The sequence below is a fragment of the Girardinichthys multiradiatus genome, chromosome 24 (assembly GCF_021462225.1).
Source record: "Girardinichthys multiradiatus isolate DD_20200921_A chromosome 24, DD_fGirMul_XY1, whole genome shotgun sequence".
Classification (NCBI taxonomy): Eukaryota; Metazoa; Chordata; class Actinopteri; order Cyprinodontiformes; family Goodeidae; genus Girardinichthys; species Girardinichthys multiradiatus.
In genome coordinates, this window is record NC_061816.1 from 19,996,492 (window position 1) to 20,019,521 (window position 23,030).

At 40.7% G+C, this 23,030-nt stretch overlaps 2 protein-coding genes across 2 annotated transcripts; both read right to left on the minus strand.

The window, feature by feature from the left end:
• Positions 1 to 1,555: 1,555 nt before the first annotated feature.
• On the minus strand, positions 1,556 to 10,002 carry eed (embryonic ectoderm development). The gene is made up of 12 exons (XM_047354842.1): positions 9,846 to 10,002; positions 8,900 to 9,052; positions 8,717 to 8,809; positions 7,006 to 7,071; positions 6,686 to 6,811; positions 6,464 to 6,545; positions 5,724 to 5,815; positions 3,440 to 3,573; positions 3,260 to 3,365; positions 3,007 to 3,165; positions 2,837 to 2,910; positions 1,556 to 2,062 (listed from the first exon to the last, which is right to left on the minus strand). The coding sequence occupies exons 1-12, from the start codon at positions 9,963 to 9,965 to the stop codon at positions 1,936 to 1,938; spliced, it is 1,332 nt and encodes a 443-aa protein (XP_047210798.1). The 5' UTR covers positions 9,966 to 10,002; the 3' UTR covers positions 1,556 to 1,935.
• A 3,582-nt stretch (positions 10,003 to 13,584) lies between these two features.
• pwp2h (PWP2 small subunit processome component) lies at positions 13,585 to 22,626 on the minus strand. The gene is made up of 20 exons (XM_047355591.1): positions 22,468 to 22,626; positions 22,032 to 22,144; positions 19,557 to 19,651; positions 19,179 to 19,278; positions 18,942 to 19,085; positions 18,725 to 18,860; positions 18,408 to 18,643; positions 17,528 to 17,671; positions 17,382 to 17,452; positions 17,164 to 17,300; positions 16,928 to 17,076; positions 16,675 to 16,822; positions 16,444 to 16,594; positions 15,456 to 15,636; positions 15,222 to 15,369; positions 15,037 to 15,145; positions 14,302 to 14,586; positions 14,065 to 14,215; positions 13,911 to 13,985; positions 13,585 to 13,838 (listed from the first exon to the last, which is right to left on the minus strand). Exons 1-20 carry the CDS (start codon positions 22,483 to 22,485, stop codon positions 13,682 to 13,684), a joined length of 2,748 nt encoding a protein of 915 aa, XP_047211547.1. The 5' UTR covers positions 22,486 to 22,626; the 3' UTR covers positions 13,585 to 13,681.
• Between the last annotated feature and the right edge of the window lie 404 nt (positions 22,627 to 23,030).

Sequence of the window (23,030 nt, forward strand, 5' to 3'; positions counted from 1 at the left end):
TTTTACAAGGGGACCTTCTGGAAAAAGGTTCTTTGAAAGTTTTCCCAACCAAGTGGGAAATGTTTCTAAAGGTTCTATGAACTTTTCAAATAGTGTTTTCTATGGGGAACATTTCCAAAGGTGAAACAAACTAAAAACTTTGAAAAAAAACATCAGCAAATGTTATCAAAATATTTGAGAGAACATGCGTAGCTTAGGAAGGAATTGGATCTTCAAGGAAATGTTCCTAAAGGTTCCCCGAAGGCTGGAAAATACACAATGTGATCTATAGGAAACATTTTATGAAGGTTATTTAAGATAGAAAAACTAACCTTTGGAGAAAATTTGCCAAGGGTTATTGGCAATTTTTGCCTTCAGAAAATGTTTTCTGAAAAGTTCCCTGAGGGCAAACAGCAACTTTTCCTACCATGAAGGTTCTGGTACTAGTCTCCTTCCGCTTTATCCGGGACTGGTCTTGTGCAAGACCGGGTCGCAGGGGCAGCAGACTTAGTAGAGATGCACAGACCCCCCTTCTCCAGGGGGAGTCCAATTCATTCCCAGGCCAGCTGAGAGACAGTCGCTCCAGCGTGTCCTGGGCCTGCTCCCGTTGGGACGTTTAGAGAGACCTTTAGAGAGCCATGAAGGTTCTCTAAAGTTTAAAAAAAAGTACAATCTTCGCAGAACACCCCTGTGGGAATTCTCTTAAGGTAACTTTTAGAGAACCATTCCTGGATATAAAATTTTAAAACACTCTTTGAAAGTTGTAAAGACTTTCAGAAAATGTTCTCCAGGAATTAATGTAATATTACTAGAATGTTAACTGCAGCTTTTACAAAGGGACCTTCAGGTAAATTTTCTTTTAACATTCTTTAAAGGTATTTTTAAAATAAGACGTAACCTTCAGGGAACATTCCTTTAACATCATACTAACACATTCTCGTGACGTTACAGCCTACTTTCAGGAACCATTGTGCAATTTATTAAGGATGGTTTTAAGTCTTGTAAATTGGTTTTAAACACAGGGCTCCCTCAAGGTTGTGTTTTAAGTATCTGTCACTCGTTCCGTTTGCCATACCTACTTTAAACTCCTTAAAATAAGAACTGCATTTTCAGGTTTTTTAGCAACTGCTCTTAACACATCTATTTGAAATGTTTGTGTAATAATGTGTGGGTGCTTGTTGATGGAGCCCCTTCAAATAAAGAAGTTATGTCACCAGTTGGGATAGACAAAGTTTCTATCCATCCATGTTTAAAATGTAGGAAATGTTTGAGAAATATTTTCCAATAGCCAAAACTTAAGGAATTGTTCCTGAAGCTTAAATTGTGACTTTTGAGGATATGTTCTAGAAGGTTAATTCAAAAATGTGACATACAGGGAACATTTTCTAAGTTATAAAAGCTGACGATTCAGGCAACTTTCTAGGTTGTATTATAAGTAAACCATTTAGGGAACATTGCCTGAAGGTTCCTGTTGCTGTGATTTTTGTTTTCTAATATTCTAAAATCAATAGTTTTACAAATTAAAACACCACTAAGACATGTTTTCTCCCCCCACAAACTGAGACTTGAACACATATTTACAAAAAACATTTTACTGACTGAAATCAAATGATGCCAGTGGCAAACCATTTGAATACAAAACAAAGTAAAACGAGGGGGGGGGGATACATTAAAACAGATACACGAAAGGACAAAGATGCACTGCTAGAACATGTTTATGTGAAATCGTTGGCATTTACCCATGCAGATCCACCTGAAACGTTGCTTTTCTTATTTCAGTAAACGAGGATGTAACAATAACATAAAGGCACACTGAGGAAATTCTATAAACCTTTTTTTGAATAAACCCAAATTTGGTTGGATAAAAAAAATAAAAAATCTTGCTGGGAATGAAACCCTGTTGAGTATCTTTTTTTTTTTTTGCAGGAGATGGGTGTTCTGTGTTGCCGCGACGGCTCAGCGCTGACGGTCCCAGCGCCAGATGGAGGCGTCGTCACACACGGCTATCAGGATGCTGCTGTCACGGCTGAAGCTGGTTTGCCGGATAGCCGAGGTGCATTTGGGCAGCGTCAGTGTGGTGCACCTGAGGTGAAAACAAGTCAAAATGGATAGATGGGCTGCTGGATAGACGGGCGGACTCATAGATGAATAGATGGATGGACCAACAAATTGTAGATGGAAGGATAAATGGACAGCTTTTAGACAATGGGATTTAGAATACATTTTCATTAGGGGTGCACTGATCGATCGGCCGGCCGATTGATTGATCGGACCCAGATTTACTTCATTTTGGGAGATCGGTGATCAGCCGATACTTACATGTAAAACTGATCTTATCCACCGATCTTACCCTACTGGTTTCTTTTTAAGTGAACAATGAAAGACTAAAGAGACTACAATGCTCTAAATGTGCAGCTAAAACAGTTTTTTATTGTTTAATGAGTATTATTCAATGTTCTTCAATAAAATAAGACTGGAACATTGAAAGTGTATTATGACAGGGAACACATGACAGGATCCGTTATATATATATAAATAAATAAAAATCGGTATTGGCCAAAACGGGAATCGGCGGGTCGGGCTTTTTAAAGATCGATCCGTTTTTTTCTTCTAAATTTCTTCTGGAAAATACTTAAGCCAAATTCCAAACTTCATAGGAACAGTGTGAATATTATTTATTAGTGTCCCATACAGCATTTCCTTTTAAAAGTCTATGAATGGAACACAAAAGTTGACTTTAATAATCCTGTAACAGACAAAATGGGCAAAATAACCAAAACCTAATCTGAATTACGTCATCTATGTCCTGTGATTCCACATTGGATATCAATCAGCAATCAAATTATCTCCTACTTACTTTGCTTTGTGTGGATCTTCCACTTCCAGGTCCCAAACATAAAGTTTGCCCACCTGGTTTCCCAAAGCAAGCATCTGGGGATCACAGTCAAAACAGGTATCATTACTTCTCACTATTATCAGCCCCAAACAGTGCTAAATATGACCAAGTAACAGAAGAAGAACTGAGACCTTCTGCCAGAAGTCCATGGAGAAGCGCATGTACCAAATATCACACTGGCTATAGTCAAAACGTCCCAGAATCGTCACGTTGGATTCGTTCGGCTTGATGTGATCGATGTCGTCTTCCATCTTTCCTGGTTTCCAACAGACAATGGCGTTTTCACAGGACTGCAGTGAGAAAAACATTTTTCAACCAATTGCATCAACATCTGTGGCTTTAAAGAAGCCAAAACTCTTATCTTCTCAATAAAAGATCCCTTGCCTTAGAGAGAATCAGATCCCCAAGCCACCTCACACAGTCCACATAATTTCTGTGGATGTCTCGTGTCGAGAAGTCTGGAAAATGGATTTTCTGTGAAACAAAAGGCCTAAAGAAAAGATTTGTATTAAATATCACATTTATTAACAATTTGAAATTCGAACAGATCAGAAGGAGGTTTACCTGTTTGTCTTTGTCGGGTTGTACTCATACGAGCCTCGAATGGCTTTCTGCATCCGCTCCGAGTTGATTCTCCAGAGTTTCAGCGAGTGGTCCATTCCACATGACATGATCTTTTCACCCAGCAGATCAAAATCCTGCCAAAGGACACGTCTGTTTGAATCATTGTGTGTTGAATAAAGTGAGCTTACAGGCTAATGTTAGCTAATGATAACATAGCAGGTGTTTGCAAAAAAGATAGTGCTAGCCACTGTTAGCTAGCATGCAAAAAGTAGCATTTTAGCTATTACTTGCGATTAAACATATACTTTCTATGTTTGGCATAATGGAGGTTAGCAATTTATGGACAGCATGCCAGTGTTAGCTAGTCTTGGCATTTGGAGGGTTGACACCAGGTACCTACATCATCCTCCTTCTCAGGTACAACTCAGAAAAGTAGAAAGCCAAGAAGAAGCTCAATATTTTTGTCACTCGTTTCAGAAAGTGAAACCCATATATATTATTTATATATATATATATATATATGTCAGTCAGTCATTTTCTACCGCTTATTCCATAGTGGGTCATGGGGGAGCTGGTGCATATCTCCAGCAGTCTATGGGCGAGAGGCAGGGTTCACCCTGGACAGGTCGCCAGTCCATCACAGGGCAACACACAAACAACCAAGCACACACTCATTCATACACCTAAGGGAAATTTAGAGAGACCAATTAAGCTAACAGGCATGTCTTTGGACTGTGGGAGGAAGCCAGAGTACCCGGTGAGAACCCACACATGCACGGGGAGAACATGCAAACTCCATGCAGAAAGACCCCAGGCCGGGAATTGAACCCAGGACCTTCTTGCTGCAAGGCAACAGTGCTACCAACTGCGCCACCGTGCAGCCACTATATCATATATATATATATATATATATATATATATATATATGATATAGCCTCATTACACAGAAGGAAATATTTCAAGCCTTTATTTCTTTAAATATTGCGGCTTACAGATAAAGAAAACCCAAAATTCAATGTCTCAGAAAATTATATTACATAAGATCAATTAAAAAAGGATATTTTAAACAGAAATATCAGTATGTTCACCTTTATGCCCTTAATACCTGGTTACCTGGTTGGGGCTCCTTTTACATGAATTACTGCATCAATCCGGCGTGACATGCGAGGCGATCAGACTGTGGTTCTGCTTTAATGAAAGCCCAAGTTGCTTTGATAGTGGTCTTCAGGCCATCTTCGTTGTTGGGTCTAGTGTCTCTCATCTTCCTCTTTACAGTACTCCATAGATCATCTATGGGGTTCAGGTCAGGCCAGTCTTCTGGCCAATCAAGAACAGAAACACCATGGTCATTGAACCAGGTTTTGGTACCTTAGGCAGTGTGGGTTGGTACCAAGTACTGCTAGAAAATAAAATCAGAACCTCCATAAAGCTGTCAGCAGAAGAAAGCATGAAGTGCCCTAAACTGTCCTGGTAGATGGGTGCATTGACTGTGGACTTTAGAAAACCCAATGGACCAACACCAGTAGATGACAGGACACCCCGAACCATCACTGACTGTGGAAACTTCACATTGGACTTCAAGCAATGTGGATTCTGTTCCTTTCTCTCTTAATCTGGGACCTTGATTTCCAAATGAAATGCAAACTTTACTTTCATCTGAAAGGAGGACTTTGGACCACTGTGCAACAGTCCAGTTCTTTTTCTTCTTAGCCCAGGTAAGATATTTGTAGCCCATGTGTAGGACTCGTCTTTCCGTAGTGACTCTTGATGCGCTGACTCCAGCGTTAGTCCACTCCTTGTGAAGCTCTCCTAAATTCTTAACTGGATTTTTCTTGACAATCCTCTCAAGGCTGCAGTTATCCCAGTGGCAGGTGCACCTTTTCCTAGCATGTTTCCTTCCACTCAACTCTATAAATTATACCAGAATATACTTGGATACAGCAATCATTGAACCATCTTCTTTAGCAGAGAGCTTTGGCGGTTTACCCCCCTGTGGAGGGTGTCAATGACCGTCTTCTGGACATCTGTCCAGACAGCAGTCTTCCCCATGATTGTGTAGCCTATGACCCAGAGTGACAGACTGTTTAAAGGCTCAGGAAATGCTTTCCAGGTCCATCAGAAATACAAGGTGTGAAATGATTCACCATGTGTTATGAATCTATATAATATATAATCACTAATTTCACTTTCCGAAATGAGTGGCAAAAAATATTGAAGTTTTTCCACAATGTTCAGATTTTTTGAGCTGTACCTGTATACTTCTAATCCTTGCAGGTTCACTTACAGCACTCAGGACTTCGTCTCGGTGGCCCTCCACACCTCCAAATATGGCAACTAATGTGTCCGTCTGTATGTTCCACAGACGGAGGGCGTGATCTAAGGAAACAGAAAATGACATTATATCCACTTAGCTGGTAAAAAACACATTTTACCATTTCTTCAACTTCTACATGGATCAGAGAGATACCCTTGGCTAGTTTTCACTTCTATATCATATAACATATAAATTTACAGAAATCATCACGGGCACCTGCTCATGTTGCCTCTGCTTGCTTCATCCTTCAGGCGCCTATATATATATTTAAAACACCACGAGCTGGACCAAAGTGTTAAAAAAACCAGTGCCTGTCTTAACGTTTTCTACTCGTGATTAACACTAATGTAAAGCTAGCTTGGAAATCCTTTATAATCCTTTCAGACTTTCTCTAGAATCTTCTCTAGAACCCTCCTTAAAGATTCTAAAGGATTCTACATGGCTTCTACTTTCCACCTTGAATCTGAACTGATCCGTCAACTACAGTGATGATTAAAGATTAAACTTTACTGCTGTTTTTATGAATTCCTGTCAGTTGCTTCAATTGTGATGTACAGAAGCAGCAGACGGTGACACGCCTGTAAACGTTTTGTTCATTTTATACTTTGTTACAGAAACAGGTCAGTTAATAAAGCCCATCAAGTCTGGATGTTTTGGACTCATGAAAGAGTAATATGGAACCATATCTGAGATCAAATAGCCAAGTTTACCTTTGCTGACAGACAGGAGAAGATTCGGATCCCTTGGATGAAACTTCAGCTCATTGATAGCGTTCCCATGACCTACATAATGCTAGATATGAACAAAACATGACAAGGTTCACCTGAAAGTGCTAAAGTTTGGCCACTTCATTGAAACAGCAGGATTACAGAATGTAAAAAAAAATGATAAATGAGTTCTGGAAGAGCAGCGTACTGCCTGAGCGACTGTACCTTGATGCACTGCATCGTTATGTGGTTGATCACCCGGATGATGCCACGAGACCCGGCCACAGCCAGCAGGGGGTGACTGGTGTTTGTGTCGTAGGTCCAGGCGCACGTATAGAAATTCTCATCTGCCTTTACACACATTTAGTCAAAGAAAATCTACCTGCTCTGTGTAGCCCTGCAGTATTGATTAGCCTTTTTTTGTAGCTTTGCTGTAAAAAAAACAGGTTATCAGCTGGGAACACAGGTTAAGACCAGTGTTCTGTCTGCAGTAAATAAATATTTTAATTAGTGTTCAGCTGGCATTAAAGCAGGTTGAAGGATACGTCTGCATCAACATAGGACTGCAGGAGTCTTACTTCCCCCTGAGAGTGACATTCATACAGAGTGACCTGTTGGAAGAGATGATAAAACTAAAATGTGGAACACACAGATAAATCTGTAGAAAAGATGTAGGGAGGTAAATCTAAGGCTACGTTCCCACTGCAGGTCTTAACGCTCAAATCCGATTTTTTCAGGAATCAGATTGTTTTGTGAGGTCGTTCACATTACACTGAAAATGCCGTGGCTCCAAACTGACCCACATGCGTATAATAATAATACGAGCGTCGTCAAGCGCGGCACAACAGTAAACACGGAGAAATAGGTGTTATGGTTTAAGTGCACAACAGAAGCCATATATTGTCAGCGGGTGTGTGGGAAACATGTGAATAAAAGGAGAGTGAAACTCTTTATTGTTCAGTTTTAGGGAGATCTGACTGCCAATTCAGCACAACAAACTGTTTGGATGCAGAGACACAGCCAGCGATGGTGGGGCAGGGATGTTAACTTTACAGAGTCTGTTATATATTTACAATACAAACTACGTCCCATATCCAGACGGTTCCTATGAGCCTTTTAATTAGGCTTGAATAAAGTTTTATCTGTGTTTATTAACAAGCTCCAACATCTCAAATTTAATTCAATTCAAAAATACTTTATTAATCCCAAAAGGAAATTAAATGTTATTATAGCTCATATTATGAAGGTTTCTTCAAAGAGCCGTTATAGATGCTGATGTCTGTGCGCAGGAAGGATCTCCTGTAGCGCTCCGTCTTACAGCAGATCTGAAGAAGCCTCTGACTAAAGACACTGTTGTTGTAGGACAGTCTCATGAAGGGGATGCTCAGGGTTCTCCATAATGTTCTTCATTTTATGAAGAATCCGATGTCTCCCCACTGTGCAGTTCTATTCTAGCCCCCTGTCTGTTTTGCTAAATGCTACCGTTTCCTGCTGGGCGGTGCAACATCGTGACGAATGCGACGGAAAGTGACGTCAAAGTCACATCTAATGCACTTTGGTCGTTCTCACTGGAGTCACATTCCAAAAGATCAGATACGAGTCGTATTCAGGACCACATATGAATGACGCTCAAATGTGACTGGGAAAAGTCAGATTCTGGCCAGATCAGCCTGACCTGATCACTTGACCCCCCGGGAAAAAAAATCAGATTTGGGCCACATTTTCCTGCAGTGTGAATGGGGCCTAAGTGTTGCAATAAAAGCAAGCATTTAAAGACTTTTCACATAGAAGTGGTTTAGCCCCTTTTTAAAGTATAAATGCAAATGTTCAATATGAATTTACGTCAGATATATCTGGAAAAACCAAAGACTGCAAGGAAGTAAAAATCAGTGGGCGGATAGACAGATGGTTGAATGAATGAATAAATGAATGGACGATGAGCCAGATTGATGCATGGATGGATGGACAAATAAATGCATGACATGAAGGGACAAATAAATGGATGGATGATGGATGCATGTATAGATATTTGGATGGACAAATACACAGATGAATGGCAGTATGATGAATGTATGAGTGGATCATCAGAAAGGGGCATGGATAGATGGATGGACAAAATGGTGCATGATAGAGGGATGAGATACATGAATGGGTGGACTGAATTGACAGATGGATATAATATTTCCACAACAGAACGGTGAATTATAATAATAATGTGTGGAAATCGTTTTTTTTAGTCCTTAAGTGAAGACCTACTCGGTTACTGCCGACTGTAGCAAACACCAGAGGGTCTCCCTCCTTACTGTGCCAGTTAAACTGGACTCCAAACAGCGGCTGGCCATGGTCCTCCTGAGGGAAACATAAATGGACTAATTCACACCAAGCTGTTGTGTTTAACACACATTATGAACCAGCTGAAGATGCTCCGGAGGTTCTCACCCGCAGGCTGTTGACACATTTAAAAGAATATCGACACTTCTTGGACTTCCACTTGCCCTTTCCCCAGCTCTTCCTTCCTGGAGCGTTGGCCGTGTTAGTGGGAGTGTCCGGACGCTCCGTGTTGGTCCCACTTTCAACACTGACGGCGTCATCCTATAATATTCCAGGAAGATCTCAGCTTTACTGGCAGGCAGGAATTTCTTTTTACAGACGGTGGAACTGATTGTATCGGTTCATACAGATTCTTTTTAAGCCCATTCAATACACAAGTTTACTATGAATGTATATGATATTTCACACTTTAAATATGGAACCTGGAGAAACAGAGGGAGGGAGGAGGTCCGAAGGAAGGAAGGAAATGGGAAGAAATGGAGTACAGGATAAAAAGGAAGGAAGTCATCAAGTAGGAAGGAAAACGGAACGAAGGAAGAATGGAACCAAGAAAAAGAATCAAGATGTGCCTGTCAGCCTTCCCACAGGATGGGAACAGCAGAACAATTAACTCAGGTCTATGTGCTGAAGAGCTACCACAGAAACAGAAGAAATACACACCAAAGCATCACAGATTATTGAGTAATCTGCACAGATAATGTGCAGATTACTCAATCAGTCTGACAGCATCAGGGAAGAAGATGGAGTTCAGCTAAACATTCTGAAAATATCAATGTTTTTAACCATACTTATTCAGGCCTGGAAAATACAAAAATCAAACCCATACTTTTCCAGACTGGATAGGAACCATACTAATGTTCTGCAAAACTTCCCATGACCAAGGAAGGACATAAACTGGTCCCAGCATTAGCAGAGCAGCTGCAGGTGGACAAAGACGCTCTAAGCTAACCTCTTTAGCTTTCCGGTTGCTGTTAGCACGGAGCTAACCCGCCAAAACCAGCGCCTATAGCTGGGTATGTTAATACGTACTAACATATATGGTTTAAACGCTTACATTCTCGTCCCCGGACATATCAGGGTTACTGTTCTCATCACTGCTTAGTTTCAGTTTTTTTGCCGGCATTTCTTTTCCCGCTTGAGACGGGGGCTCTGTCATGATCTTGCTTTCTCTCATTACGGCTTCACTAATGCGCCTCTTCCTGTTCTTCTTCGGGTTCTATGGCTCAGGAGTGCCTCAGCGCCCCCAGCTGACCTGGAATGGTTGGGCATGCTTTCTTCTTCTTCTTCTTTTGTGTTATTTTTTGGCAGTTGGCAAATAACTTGAAGATGTGCATTACCGCCACCAACTGGTATGGAGTGTGGTTCTTCATGGTTTTAAATCTTATTTACTATTACAACAATCAAATTTAATTTATTAATTTAGTGCTTTTGAAAAATCTAATTATAATTTGAATATGTTTGCTACCTAAACTTCTTTGCAAAGTATCTCTCACAATAAAATTTTCTTTAACACCTACAAATTCTCTCCTTAAAATTGTTCTTTCTTGTTCATATTTCTGACACTTCAATATTACATGTTCTATTGTTTCCTCCTCTCCACAATAATCACATTTTCCTGTATTATGTTTCTTTATCTTGAACAATGTAGAATTAAGTCCTGTATGTCCTAGTCTTAACCTTGTAATTAATCTTTCCTCTTTTCTACTCCTTCTTCCTGTTCTTACTTCTCCTACTATCTTGTTGATTCTGTAAAACCATCTTCCTTTCTTTTCTTCATCCCACCTTTTTTGCCACTCTTTCCTGATTCTCTGTTTAATTATATTTCTTGCCTCTGACCTACTAATATTTATTATAAAGCTAATGTTGTTTTGTGTTGCCTTCTTTGCTATCCTGTCCGCCTTCTCATTCCCTCCAACTCCTACATGTGCTGGTACCCATAAAAACACTAATATTAATCCCATTCTTTGTATTCTAAATAAAGTAAGTTTTATTTCCAACAAAATGTCTGGTCTACCCTCTGAATGATTATGTTTTAAACTTAATAATGCTGAACTTGAGTCTGAACAAATGATTGTTTTTAATGGTTTTATATCCTCCACCCACTGCACTGCTAACAATATGGCTAATAATTCTCCTGAATATACTGATAATCCATCTGTAATTCTTTTTCCTACTTTTATTTTAAATTCTGGTATTACAAATGCTACTCCTATTTTTTCATCTGTTTTTGATGCGTCTGTGTAAATCTGGACATAATGATAGTAATTGTTTATATATTCTTGTATTATACTTGAATCTAATCTACATTTTGGATCCTTTTTCTTTTCCATTATTAATGTTTTCCCAAGATCCTTCTTTAAACCCTAAGAACTTTTCTGCTCCTCTGACTATTATTTTTAATCTTTTCTGTTTTGTGTTAAGCCTGTTCAGTGCAGTTAATGACATAAGCTATGAATAATATCAGTTTTTCCACAGACATTGTAACATTTTCCTCTGATTCTACTTTTCTTTGTTGATAATCTTGAATCCTAATTTGACCTTCATCCCTTGATCTTTCTTTCTGGACATTTTTGACTGCTTCGGCATAGCTTATGTTTTTAGTCATTTTAATTTGTTGGATTTCTTTTGCTTTCTTCCTTACCTCAACATCCCCCAAATGTAACTCTATGTTGCCCTCCACAATTGCAACATTTTTCCTGCACTTCTTCCCCACAATCTTCAATTCTGTGATCTTCTCCACACTTTGGACATCTTTGTTTTCCTTTACAGACAGCTGCTATATGACCATATCTCTGACATTTATAACATCTTAGTGGTGGAGGAATGAAAGGCCTCACAGAAAAACTCAGATATCCTATTTTAACATTTTGTGGCAACACCTTTTCTTCAAAATCTATTAAAATTGACAGGCTTCCTACTCTTTCACCATTTACATTTTTTGTCAGTCTTTTGAGATTTTTTACCTTTGCACCAACAATGCTTTTTTTAAACTTGTCTATATCTTCCTCCATAGGAATGCCATAAATTACCCCCCGAATGATTTTATTTTCTCCTATAATCTTCCTCTCTGTCACCGTTTTCTTGCAAATGTTTTCCACTTGTAAAGCCTTTCTTCTTTGTTCTTCAGTTTTACACACCACCAGTATATTTCCATCTCTCAAGACCTTCACCATTTCAACATCTCTTATCTTTTTTTTAATTTCTCTAGATAGTGAAATAGGATTCAGGTTCTCTTTTTCTTCTTCATTTTTTATCTTTAATATTATTTTACATTCTTCCCTTCCAATTTTCCTCCTAACTACTCTCTCTTCTTCAGAACTGTTTTCTTCCAACTCTCTTTTACTCCTTTGGCTGTCTAACATTTTTCCTTCTTCTGCTTTACCTCTTCCTCGTCCTCTCCCTCTACTTACTGGCGTCCATTCATCAAAGTCCATATTATCCTCCTGTGTATCCATTCTGAACCATTCACATACCAGTTTATGCCTTTTACTGCCACTTCCAAAAGTAAATAATTTCTACCACTGTGGGGTTCTAAGTAGACCAACGTTTTCAAATCGACGTTTCGCGCTCCGCCGACCGGTTCGAGCACCTAGCTTTCCCCCTGTCGCCAATCTTGGAACTCTGGCCGTTTTCTGGGCATGCTTTGATGAACAACATTACTTTTCAGCCCTTTCAGTGTTTTGTTTTTTTATTTCCGCCTGATTTTTGTTTTTGTTTTATCGCATCGGCGTGGAGGGGTTTTTGGCCCAATTTTCTTTTTAACTTTGTTACAATTCAATTTAATTTAATTCAAATTCAAAAAGACTTTATTAATCCCAAAAGGAAATTAAATGTTATTGTAGCTCTAATTTTACAAGTTTCTATAAAGAGTTGTAGATGGCTGTGGGCAGGAAGGATCTCCTGTAGCGCTCCGTCTTACAGCAGATCTGAAGAAGCCTCTGACTGAAGACACTCTGTTGTTGTAGGACAGTCTCATGAAGAGGATGCTCAGGGTTCTCCATAATGTTCTTCATTTTATGAAGAATCCGTCTTTCCACAATAATCTCCAGAGGTTCCAGAGGAGTCTCCAGAACAGAGCTAGCCTTTTTTATCAGCTTGTTGAGCTTTTTTAAGTCCCTGGCTCTGATGCTGCTTCCCCAGCAGATGATGGGAGAAGAGATCAGACTCTCCACAACAGACTTATAGAAGATATGCAGCATCTTGCTGCAAACACCAAAGGACCTAAGCTACCTCAAGAAGTACAGTCTGCTCTGTCCCTTCTTGTAGATGGCTTCACAGTTGCATCTCCACTCTAGTCTGTTGTCCAGGTGAACACCGAGGTATTTATACTCCTCCACCACCTCCACTTCTTCTCCCATGATAGAAATAGTTTTTGACTTATTCCTGTTTCTCTTAAAATCTACAATCATCTCCTTTGTTTTAGTCACGTTCAAAATGAGATGATTGTTTCCACACCATGCCACAAAGCGGTCCACCACGTTCCTGTACTCAGCTTCTTGTCCATCTCTGATCCACCCCACAACTGCAGAATCATCCGAGTATTTCTGCAGATGACAGGAGTCTGTCTTGTACTGGAAGTCTGAGGTGTACAGAGTGAAAAGGAATGGTGAGAGTACAGTCCTCCCATTTTTTTAATAGGGCCAGGTTGGGTAAGATAGCAATTCTCTCTTAATAAAAGAAATCATCATTTGAAAACTACATTTTGTATTTACGAGTTATCTTTATCCACATATAAAATTAGCTTAATGATCTGTATCAACAAAGAAAAAAGAAAAGAATACAAGAGACAGACAATCAGAACAATTTTTTTTTATTTTTGAAAAATTTCAATTAATAGTTAAAAATACAGACAAATCATCTTTTACAATTAATGTAAATATTAGACACAGACTACAGTATCATTTCTGATTCCTCTATAGAAGCCTCACTCATCTCCTCAGACATCCCTTCATCATGTTCCTCCTCCTCCTCCTCAGCGGGCCTCTTTATGCCCTTCTGCTTCGAGAGTGCCGCAGCGTAGCGGATGTTATACATGTTGAAGTCACATCTGTTAGGAGAAACTACATTAAACAACTTCATTTGATTTCAGTAGAGATACAAGAAAACTCTGGGGACTTACAGCTTGGAGAGATTGTCAAAATGTCTCTGGATGCTCTTCTGCAGCGACTGCAGTGTTGGTAGTATGGATGCAGACCTGAAAACCATTGAAATCTCAGAATTATTATCAGTGGCTAATCTGAGGCAGTGAAATGAATCAGGAAATCTGTTATTACCTGTTTTTAAGTCTCTGCCCATGAAGCATTAGCAGGTTCTGGGCCCAGGTCATGTAGAACTGCAGGTGACTCGACTTCTCCAAGCAGGTAGCCACAAAGCCCAGCAGCTTCTCCACGTAAATGTCAGGCAGAGATCCACAAACCACCGAGACTAGAACATAAACGCACACAAAGGACCTCAATCTGGTTCTAGAAGATTCAAAGGTTTCAAATCACAAACGGGAACATCAAACTTACTCTGCTCGTGTGGCACCTTTTCCAGCACTTCCTGCTTGAGCGCGTTCTCGTTGAGTCTGAACGCCAGGACGATGGCCGACGCCCACTCCTGGAGGCGGAGCTGCTTGCGAATGCTGGCCGGTGTCACGTCCAGGTCCAGGTCGTATGGGTCGAAGACCAGAGATCCATCGAGGGAGTAGACCAGCAGACCCTCGGTGGTGGTGGCAGCCCAGCTGCGACCGGTTGGAGAAAACCGCAGCGAGCTGACCCGGATTTCCGGCTTGAAGTGACGGGAACTCATGTCGCCTTTTAGAACACACAACGAGCGAAAAAACCCAATCAAAGTAAGATTACTTCCATTCACCTAATTCATTCAGTCAATAGTCAGAATTTAGGGAAAACATAAATACAGAAATTTATAAAATGGTTATTTTAAAACACAAACAGCTAAGAAGGGCTAAAATGAGCTGATAAAGCTACCTTTAGCCTTTATGTTAAAGCTCTGGTAAACAGTAATGTTTTAAATCCTGATTTAAAAGAGCCTATAATTTCTGCAGATCTCAGGTTTTCAAGGAGTTTGTTCCAGAGCTGAGGAGCATGGGAACTAAATGTTGCACTGAGGTAAAAGGTCTAAGATGAACTGAAGGGAAGTCAGTTCATCTCCTCTCTGGATGAGCTGACGGATGGATGGATGGTCAAGACACTATCTGGGTATACAAATATAAAAAACCCTGAGAGTTTAGACTGGACTGGTACCTCTCCGGACTCCAGGCAGGCTAATGTCGACCCCGTCTCCATCTCCGGCGCCGTCGTCCACCAGAGCCAGGCTGCCAAACTCTGTCATCTTCCGTCTGTCCAGGAACTCCTGGAGGTGAAATGAACGATCACAAACATGCATGGGTTCTCTGCTTCACGCAGCTGTGAATGAACGCTGGCTTTACCTCCATGGCATCAAACGACAAGTTGCAGGAGATCTCAAACTTCTTCACGAGCATCTGCTCCTTAACATTGTAGATGCAGACAAACTTTGAGTGGCCTCCCGCCAAAATAGACTCCCCGTCAGCAGAGTAACATACAGATGTAAAAGACCTAAACCACAAAGAACCCGAGGTAAAAAAAAACCTAACAAAACAAACATAAACAGATGTGCAGCTGAGGTTTTTTTTTCCACTCACTTTCCTTTGGCAGACTGCTTAGCTGTGATTTTATCCGTCTCCTTGCGCCCCACCCCGAGATCGTGGCGTCCGGCTATGGACCCGGTCTGTGTGGCCGTTTGAGGGTTCCAGAAAGAGATTTCTCCATTCAGAGTGGCCACCGCCAGCTCCTGACCATCAGGGCGGTACGTCACACACAGACCTGAGGAGAAAAGGCCATAAAAACTCAGAGAAAACAGACACATCACATTAGCATTTAGTTTAAGAGGGGAAAAAGAAAACAATTTAAAGAACAAAAGTGAATATTTTTGGAACTGATTTATTCTGTTTCTTTTTTCACTCAATGCTGCCCAGTTCCAGGATATTTAACTGAAAAATGGCAACAAATGTTTTTCCCTTCATGACTGTGATTCCAAACATTTTCCAACAGCTGGAGATTCCATTTCAAATTTGTTCTCAGTTTTCTTTTCCTTAACATCGCAGGGTTCCAAAACTTTTTTCAACACAATTTTTTATTCAAATCGGACAAAATAAAAATGTATTGACATTTTAAAGTGATTGATGCCCTATTTTTTTTTTGTCAAACTGCAAAAAATATTTTTGCAGTTTGACAAAATCAAAACTGATTTTCAAAATGGTTTGATTTAATTTATTTTCCTAAACACACTGGAATAATTCCATCATTTCCTCAACAGTGAGTTATTCCATTTCTTTATTCATAGCTTAGCAATAAACACATTTATTTTAGGTCTCAAATCTAAAAATACTAGAATATTTTCCTCAACATCCATACAGACTGATTCCATATTTTCATTCTATCTGTTAGTTATAAGGTTATATATATATTTTTTGATGGGATTATTTCATCCAACTGACAGAGCATTCTCCAACAAGTTATTCCATAGCTTTCAATCTGGCGCCCTCTCTTGGCAGGAACAAAACTGACAGAAAAAGCTGATGCCAGATTCCTTATTTTTCCCCTATTTTCCATGGAGTTCTATGAACTTACCATCTGATGTGAGAGGGAGTGTTTCTTTGACCTGCCAGCTGTCCAACATGTCCCACAGCTGGATGGTGCGGTCCCATGAAGCGCTGGCCAGGATGGACTGTACAGGACTGAAACAGAGGGAGCTGACCGGACCCTCATGTCCTCCGAGGACCTGGTTGGTCAAAGACACGGAATCTCAGTTTCAATCATTCTGGAAACGCTGTAGGAATAGCTGCATAAACATGTTCCTACCTCTAGCAGCCTGCCTGTCTGCATGGACCAGAGGAAGATCTCGAAGGAATCCTGAGCTCCTGCGCTCACCAGCTCTCCGCTCACATCTACAGCAAGAGAGCAGAACTGCGCGGGTCGAGGAGACGTGAACGTCCTGAAGTTTCGGTACCTGCAAGCACAAATCTGCATCCTCAAACCTTTTTGTCTCTCTCTTTGTCTGTGACAAACATTTCTTGTTTGTGTTCTGGACACCATCCAGGAGAACGAAGGTCACCTGTGCAGGTCGAACGCCCTGACGGTGCCGTCCAGAGAAGCGCTGACGATGACGAAGCCGCTAGAGGTGAAGGTGACGTTGGTGACGCTGCTGGTGTGCTCGGTGAAGGTGACAAAGCAGAGGCCACTGTTGGTGTTCCACACTTTAACCTAAAAGACATGAACCCACAGGTGCTGGTTTTGGCGTTTTTCCCCTCAGCTTCTAGTGACTTTATATTTGAGATCTTCTGGACTCACCTTTCCGTCGTCCCCTCCTGTTACCACGTACTGTCCATCTGGAGAATAAGCCAGCGAGGCCATGTTGTTGAAGTGACCCTGCTGCTTGAAGACATATGACTCGCTCTGCCACTCCCACACCAGCAGCTGACCCATCCCTGAAACGATGTGCTCACTTATTTTCTACACATTTCCCAGCCATAACAATCACCTCAATAAAGACAGGAAGACAATCTTACGAGAGCAACCGAAAGCGATCCAGTCTCCGGAGCTGTTGATAGCCACTGAGGCAATCCTTTGGTCTGAAATGCTGTAAGGGGGACAGAAATTAGCTAGTCTCCAACCGTTTTCTATTAAAGCACAGTGTAATCATAAAAACCGCCACCTTAACGAGTGAATCAGGTTAAACTCCGGGAGTTCGTGCAGGTGGAACATCCCAGAGGCAAACCCTGTAACCAGGATGTGGGTCGGTTTATGGTAGGCAGCGGCGGTCAGGTTGTTGAACTCTGCCTCCTTGTTGAAGAAGTGTCTGTAAGTGCAGAAAAAAAAAAAAAAAAGTTTTCAGTTTCTCAAGAAAAGTTTCATCCGTTAAAAACATCTAAAAAAGTATCTTTCTTCACATGCTTATTAAATTGAATAACATCCCATTCTTAATCCATAGGGTTTCATTTTGCAGCCATTGCATCATCAGCTCATCTAGGAATGCTTTCCACAAGGTTCAGGAGTGTGTTTATGGGAATTTCTGACTACTTATAAGAAGGGTATTTGAGAGGTCAAACACTGATGTTGGATGAGAAGGGTTGGCTCACACCAAACTCACTCATCCATGTTGTTATGGACCTTGTTTGTGCACTAGTACGGAATCATGTTGGAAGAGGAGTGGACCATCCCAAAACTGCTCTCACAAGCCGGAAATTCTCCAAAATGTCTTGGTATGCTGAAGCATTAGGAGCTCCTTTCACTGGAACTAAGAGGCCGAGCCCAGGTGACCTCAGCATCTGCTGACCCCACCCTATGGCTGCGTTTAGTTTGTTATGACATCATAAACAGCCCTGACAAATGTCTGGAGAAGCAGTCTTCAGGCTGAGGTCCAGGATTTTAAGTGGTTGGAACAGCTGAATTCAATGATTTGGAGGGGGGAGCGAATACTTTTGGCAGCAGAGGGCAGGTTTTAGGTTTTAATGGTAACAGGGTCAGTATTTAATAAATATCTGTTTAATGATCTTAAAACCAATAAAAAAAAAAAAAAAAAAAATGGGACTTACTTGCTCCTATGCTTGTATCGAACATTTTTAACCTTGTTCTTGTCTTTTGGCAGTTCAGCTTTCCCTCGAATCACCTCCACCTCCTCTCCCTCCGCCCTGTCCTCGTCCTCTTCCTCCTCGCCCCCCTCTTGTCTCACTGGCTCGGGTTTGTCGAGGCTCTTTTTAAGAACGAGGCCGTCCAGCTCGGTGTCGCTTTCCCAGACGCACAGCGCCCCGTCCTGGCTCACAGTGTAAAGCTGAGAAGACATCAGTCGTGGATGCGTTACCAAAAATGTGCAGCGTTATGTTGGCAAAATAAGAAAAGACTCTAAACGTACATCCAAGCTGTCCTTCTCAAAGAAACAGCCCACAATGATGTCCTTGTGTCCACCCAGAGAGTAGTAGATCAGGTTGGCCCAGCGCTCTGCTCCAAACACCCACGTGGACATGTCTTTGCTCCCCACCACGAAGCACCTGAAGGAAAACATCCCAACCATCAATTCAGTTTACAAAGTTATGCACATCTTTATCTCTCTCCCAAACGCTTGCACCCACTTGGAGTCGTCGGTCCAGTCGATGCACGTGGTTTCATCATACGGGCCGTAGTAGCTCTTATCCAGAACAAAAGCGTTAAACTCTCGCTGTTTTCCAGGGGCGTGGTACATCAGCGCTACGTTCTCTTTTGTCACAACAAACTTCCTGGGGGGGGGGGGATCAGAGTGGATTCATTCTCAAATACTGTGAAAGTAGGATTAGGAATCGTGGGATGATCGCATTTTAAAAGATCAGAACCTGCCGTCTGGGGAGAAGCGGATGCTGCTGACAGGCTTGTGGAAGTGGAAGTGATGAAGGACGGCTCGGGTGATGAGACTGACCAGCAGCGCTGCACCATCTGTTTGACGTGAAACAAACATTTACGGCGGATCTAAAAAGCGAACCCATTGTGTGACGTTAAAAATGAGGCCGAGATGAATCTTTCTGAAACATTTTCCATCTTATTCCAACCCAGCAGGATTTTCCTGACTCTTCCAAGCTTTTGGCTAAAATCATAGTTGCAAAGGGCTAGAAAGGATCGTATTGTTTAAATGTGTCAGGCATGTTTTAGCTTTACTTTTGGCTTTAGTGTGTTATTAAAATATCACATAAATTTAGACAAATGAAAGGTTTTACCTTCATCGACCACGATGGCCAAGCTGCCATCAGGAGACACACCTACACAGGTTATATTCTTTGTTGTAGAGATGGGAAACGTCTCGGAAGTGTTACTGCGAAAAAGGCGAAAAACAAAACAAATCTATTTCATACAGAAACATTAAAGAAAATACATCGTTTTTTCCTCCAAATGATTACAATATGTTTGATGTGGGACAATCTATTCAAACAGGCAAGGGCATAACTTTGGGTCTAGCATTGGGGGGGGGGGGTAAGTTCTCAGCCTAGTTATTTATTTATTGAATCATTTACTTTTGTAAAAAGAGTCAGGCTAACTCTGCGATCCTGTTTTAAAAATTCATTCTAATGCTTTTACTGTGATTTACTGAACTTTCCTGTTTTCTTTGTGTTTACTCTGTTTTTTTTTTTTTACAGTTTTTCTGTTCCACATCACTTCAACAATTCATAAAAAGCTTAATGCTGCCTTGTGGTGTTCAAAAAGCTTCACAATAATTCGACTTGGTTTTCATTTTTTGTTAATAGTTTAAGTGAAGGATGAAGATGAACAGTTTATAACTGATGAAAGAACATTTGTCTGAAGCAGATAACAACACATTTTGTGACATTTAGAAAAATACTTTCTGCTCAGTCCGTCCGACTAAAGTTGTTTTTAAAATATGTTCATTAAAATATCTTCCTTCTTTCATGAACCTCTTGTTTTACTGCCGTCTTTCCAGCCCTTCATCCACTTAGTCTGTTGTTCTCCACTGAGCCATTAGTTCAGTCTTTACTATTAAACACTTTCTGTAGAGAAAAAGGTGTTTAAAATAGAACATGGAGCCTCATCCTGGACCTTTCTTGGACTCTCATCTTTTGTCCTGTTATCAGTACTAATATTACAGTTATTAATAAATGTATACATAAAGTGGTATGTATGTATTACCTTAGGTAAAACTGTATCCTTGCTCAATGATTTTAGTTTATTTAATATTACATATTACATGTATTATTCAGAAAAATAAAACAGTTAACTAATGGTCCACCTGTGATTATTGCTTTAATTTATTTCAGATTAATTCTGCACCTTTAAACAACCCAGAGCTGTATGTTTAGGATCAGAAGATGTGAAATAGAAGATGGAGGCTTACTGTTGCTCTTTCTACTGTCTTCCTGGCACCAGGAGATGTTTTCCTGGTTTATTGAGCAACACCTGTTTCTGCCTACAAGTAGAACTGGACTACAGGACCAACTGCAGCCATGGGATGCAATGTGGTGATCTGAAGGACCCTTTAATGTGTTTAGTAACTTTAGGATTAAATGCTTTGATTTTGACTAAAGATCAGATATTTTTCACATCATGATGCAGATCCAGCTAGAAGCTCACAGAAAGGGTTCTACTGTTTTCTATCACGGCCAGGTCATTTAACTTCACCTGTAGCTCAGGTGAAAGTCTCTCATCATGACCCTGATGATGCTCATCAGTGATTAGTGCCAGCTTAAAATTAGCCCATTCTGAGCCAGCTCTCAGGTTTAAAGCTAACTTCAGTCTGGGTTAAGCCGCCCTGCCTCCACCTGTTCCTGGGCACACACACCCACCAGGCTCCCTCTCTCTGGTTGGCTACACAGCTGCTCTGTAATCAGCCTGTCTCCCCTGTTGTAGCCCTGTTTGATGCACTCAGTGTAACTTTTCAGGTGATTAATGAGGCAGGCCAACAGTCCTGGACTGAACAGCCGTTCTGGACTTCTGCAGAACGGACAAACTGCCAGTCCGCCTGAGCCAGCGTGCGTAGGGCAGTCGCGGTACCACTTGTGCGCAAATAACCACTTTTTGCCTTCTTTTCCTTTAGACTCATTGTCAGGTTGGGTAGATCGGGCAGTTATTATATGGAACACAAATCTGAATATTTTTAATAAAAATGTGAAGTCTGTCATTTTGGCGCTTAATGCATCTTTTGAACAGACATTAACTGTTCTTAAATGTCTTCTTTCGTTAGACTCGGGGCTGTTCTGAAAATATCTGGAGGTTCAGCCCCAGAGGTCCAGGTGACATGGGGTCATATTGACTTGATCAGATTTTTGGGGCGCAAATTGCGCCCTTGCAAACAGGGTCCCTACAAATGTTCAAAGCCAACATTCCTCAGTTTTCCCATTTCAAATTTCCAGAGAGCTCAATGCATTTTTAGTCAGCATAAACATGAATTTTCCCCATATATTTTAAACACTTGTACAAAAGTCAGTCTTTAAATATGGAGACTGCTAAACAGCATACTGTATGATAGGTCTGGACAAATAGACATTGACTAGGCAATGTAAAAAGAAATAAATAAGGTATGAAGTCTTGGTTGAGCATCTTAATAAGGAAGTGATCGATACAATCTATTAGAGAAATACTGGAAATCCAATCCTGGAAAATACTTAATCCAACACCATTCAGTCCCAAACCGCCTGTTCCAACTGTTTACACCCCGCTTTGATTATTCCACCATGACTTACTTTTTCAGGTCGAAGACAGAGACTCTGTTTCCAACTGGGCTGATCACAGCGTTTCCATCTTTGGAGAAATTTAAATTCCCCTGGCGATAAACTGCTCCCAGCAAGTTGGAAAACTACAGAGAGATATGAGAGAGCTTGTGGGTGTGCAGGGACGAGCAGAACCTCGTAGAACTTCAGTAGAATGAAAACGTATCTGTCAGCATATCTGGATAGAGTTCCTTCTCAAAACAAGACAACTTCTTTATTTTTATATAAAATAGGCCGATCGCTTGAGAAAAACTGATATTTTCTGTACAAAAATCAATAAACGTAACAATTAGTCACAAACCAATGAAAGTCCAACAATATCTTAAATGCGACACTTTTCTAAAGCGGCTTTGTTCTTCCGTTCAAAAAACATCTCAAACTACGACATTGACTAGCGCGAGGTACTTACCCTGTAAGCAAATTTCATGTTGATGAATATTCCTTAAATTTCTTGCATTTATCTTCACTGAAATGTTCAATTAACCCGCTTTTCAGTATTGGTAAAATATCACTACACATGCCTCTCCTTCCTCTACACGTGGGTCCGTTTTGTTGACACACGACACATCCGGTTAGACTTGACTTGAAATCGAACAGTGCCCTCTATGGCGACAGAGAGGCACAGCAACGGATCAACACATTGAATAGTGGAGTGGAAAGAACGTGACATAGCTTTATTTTTACAAATAAAAGTAAAAACGGTGGCGTGCATTTGCATTCTGACCAGTTTATTCGAATACTTAAAAAAGGCATCCAATTACCTTCAGAAGTCATCTAAATAGTAAAGACAGTGAACCTGTGTGTAATTTGATTTCAATACAAAAACATATTTACGGAACGAGATCCATAAGAAATATAATGGTGGCAGCATCATGCTGTGTGGATGCTTTTCTCCAGCAGGGACAGGGAAGCTCATCAGAGTTGATGGGAAGATGGAATGAGATAAATACAAGACAAGAAATGCTGTATAAA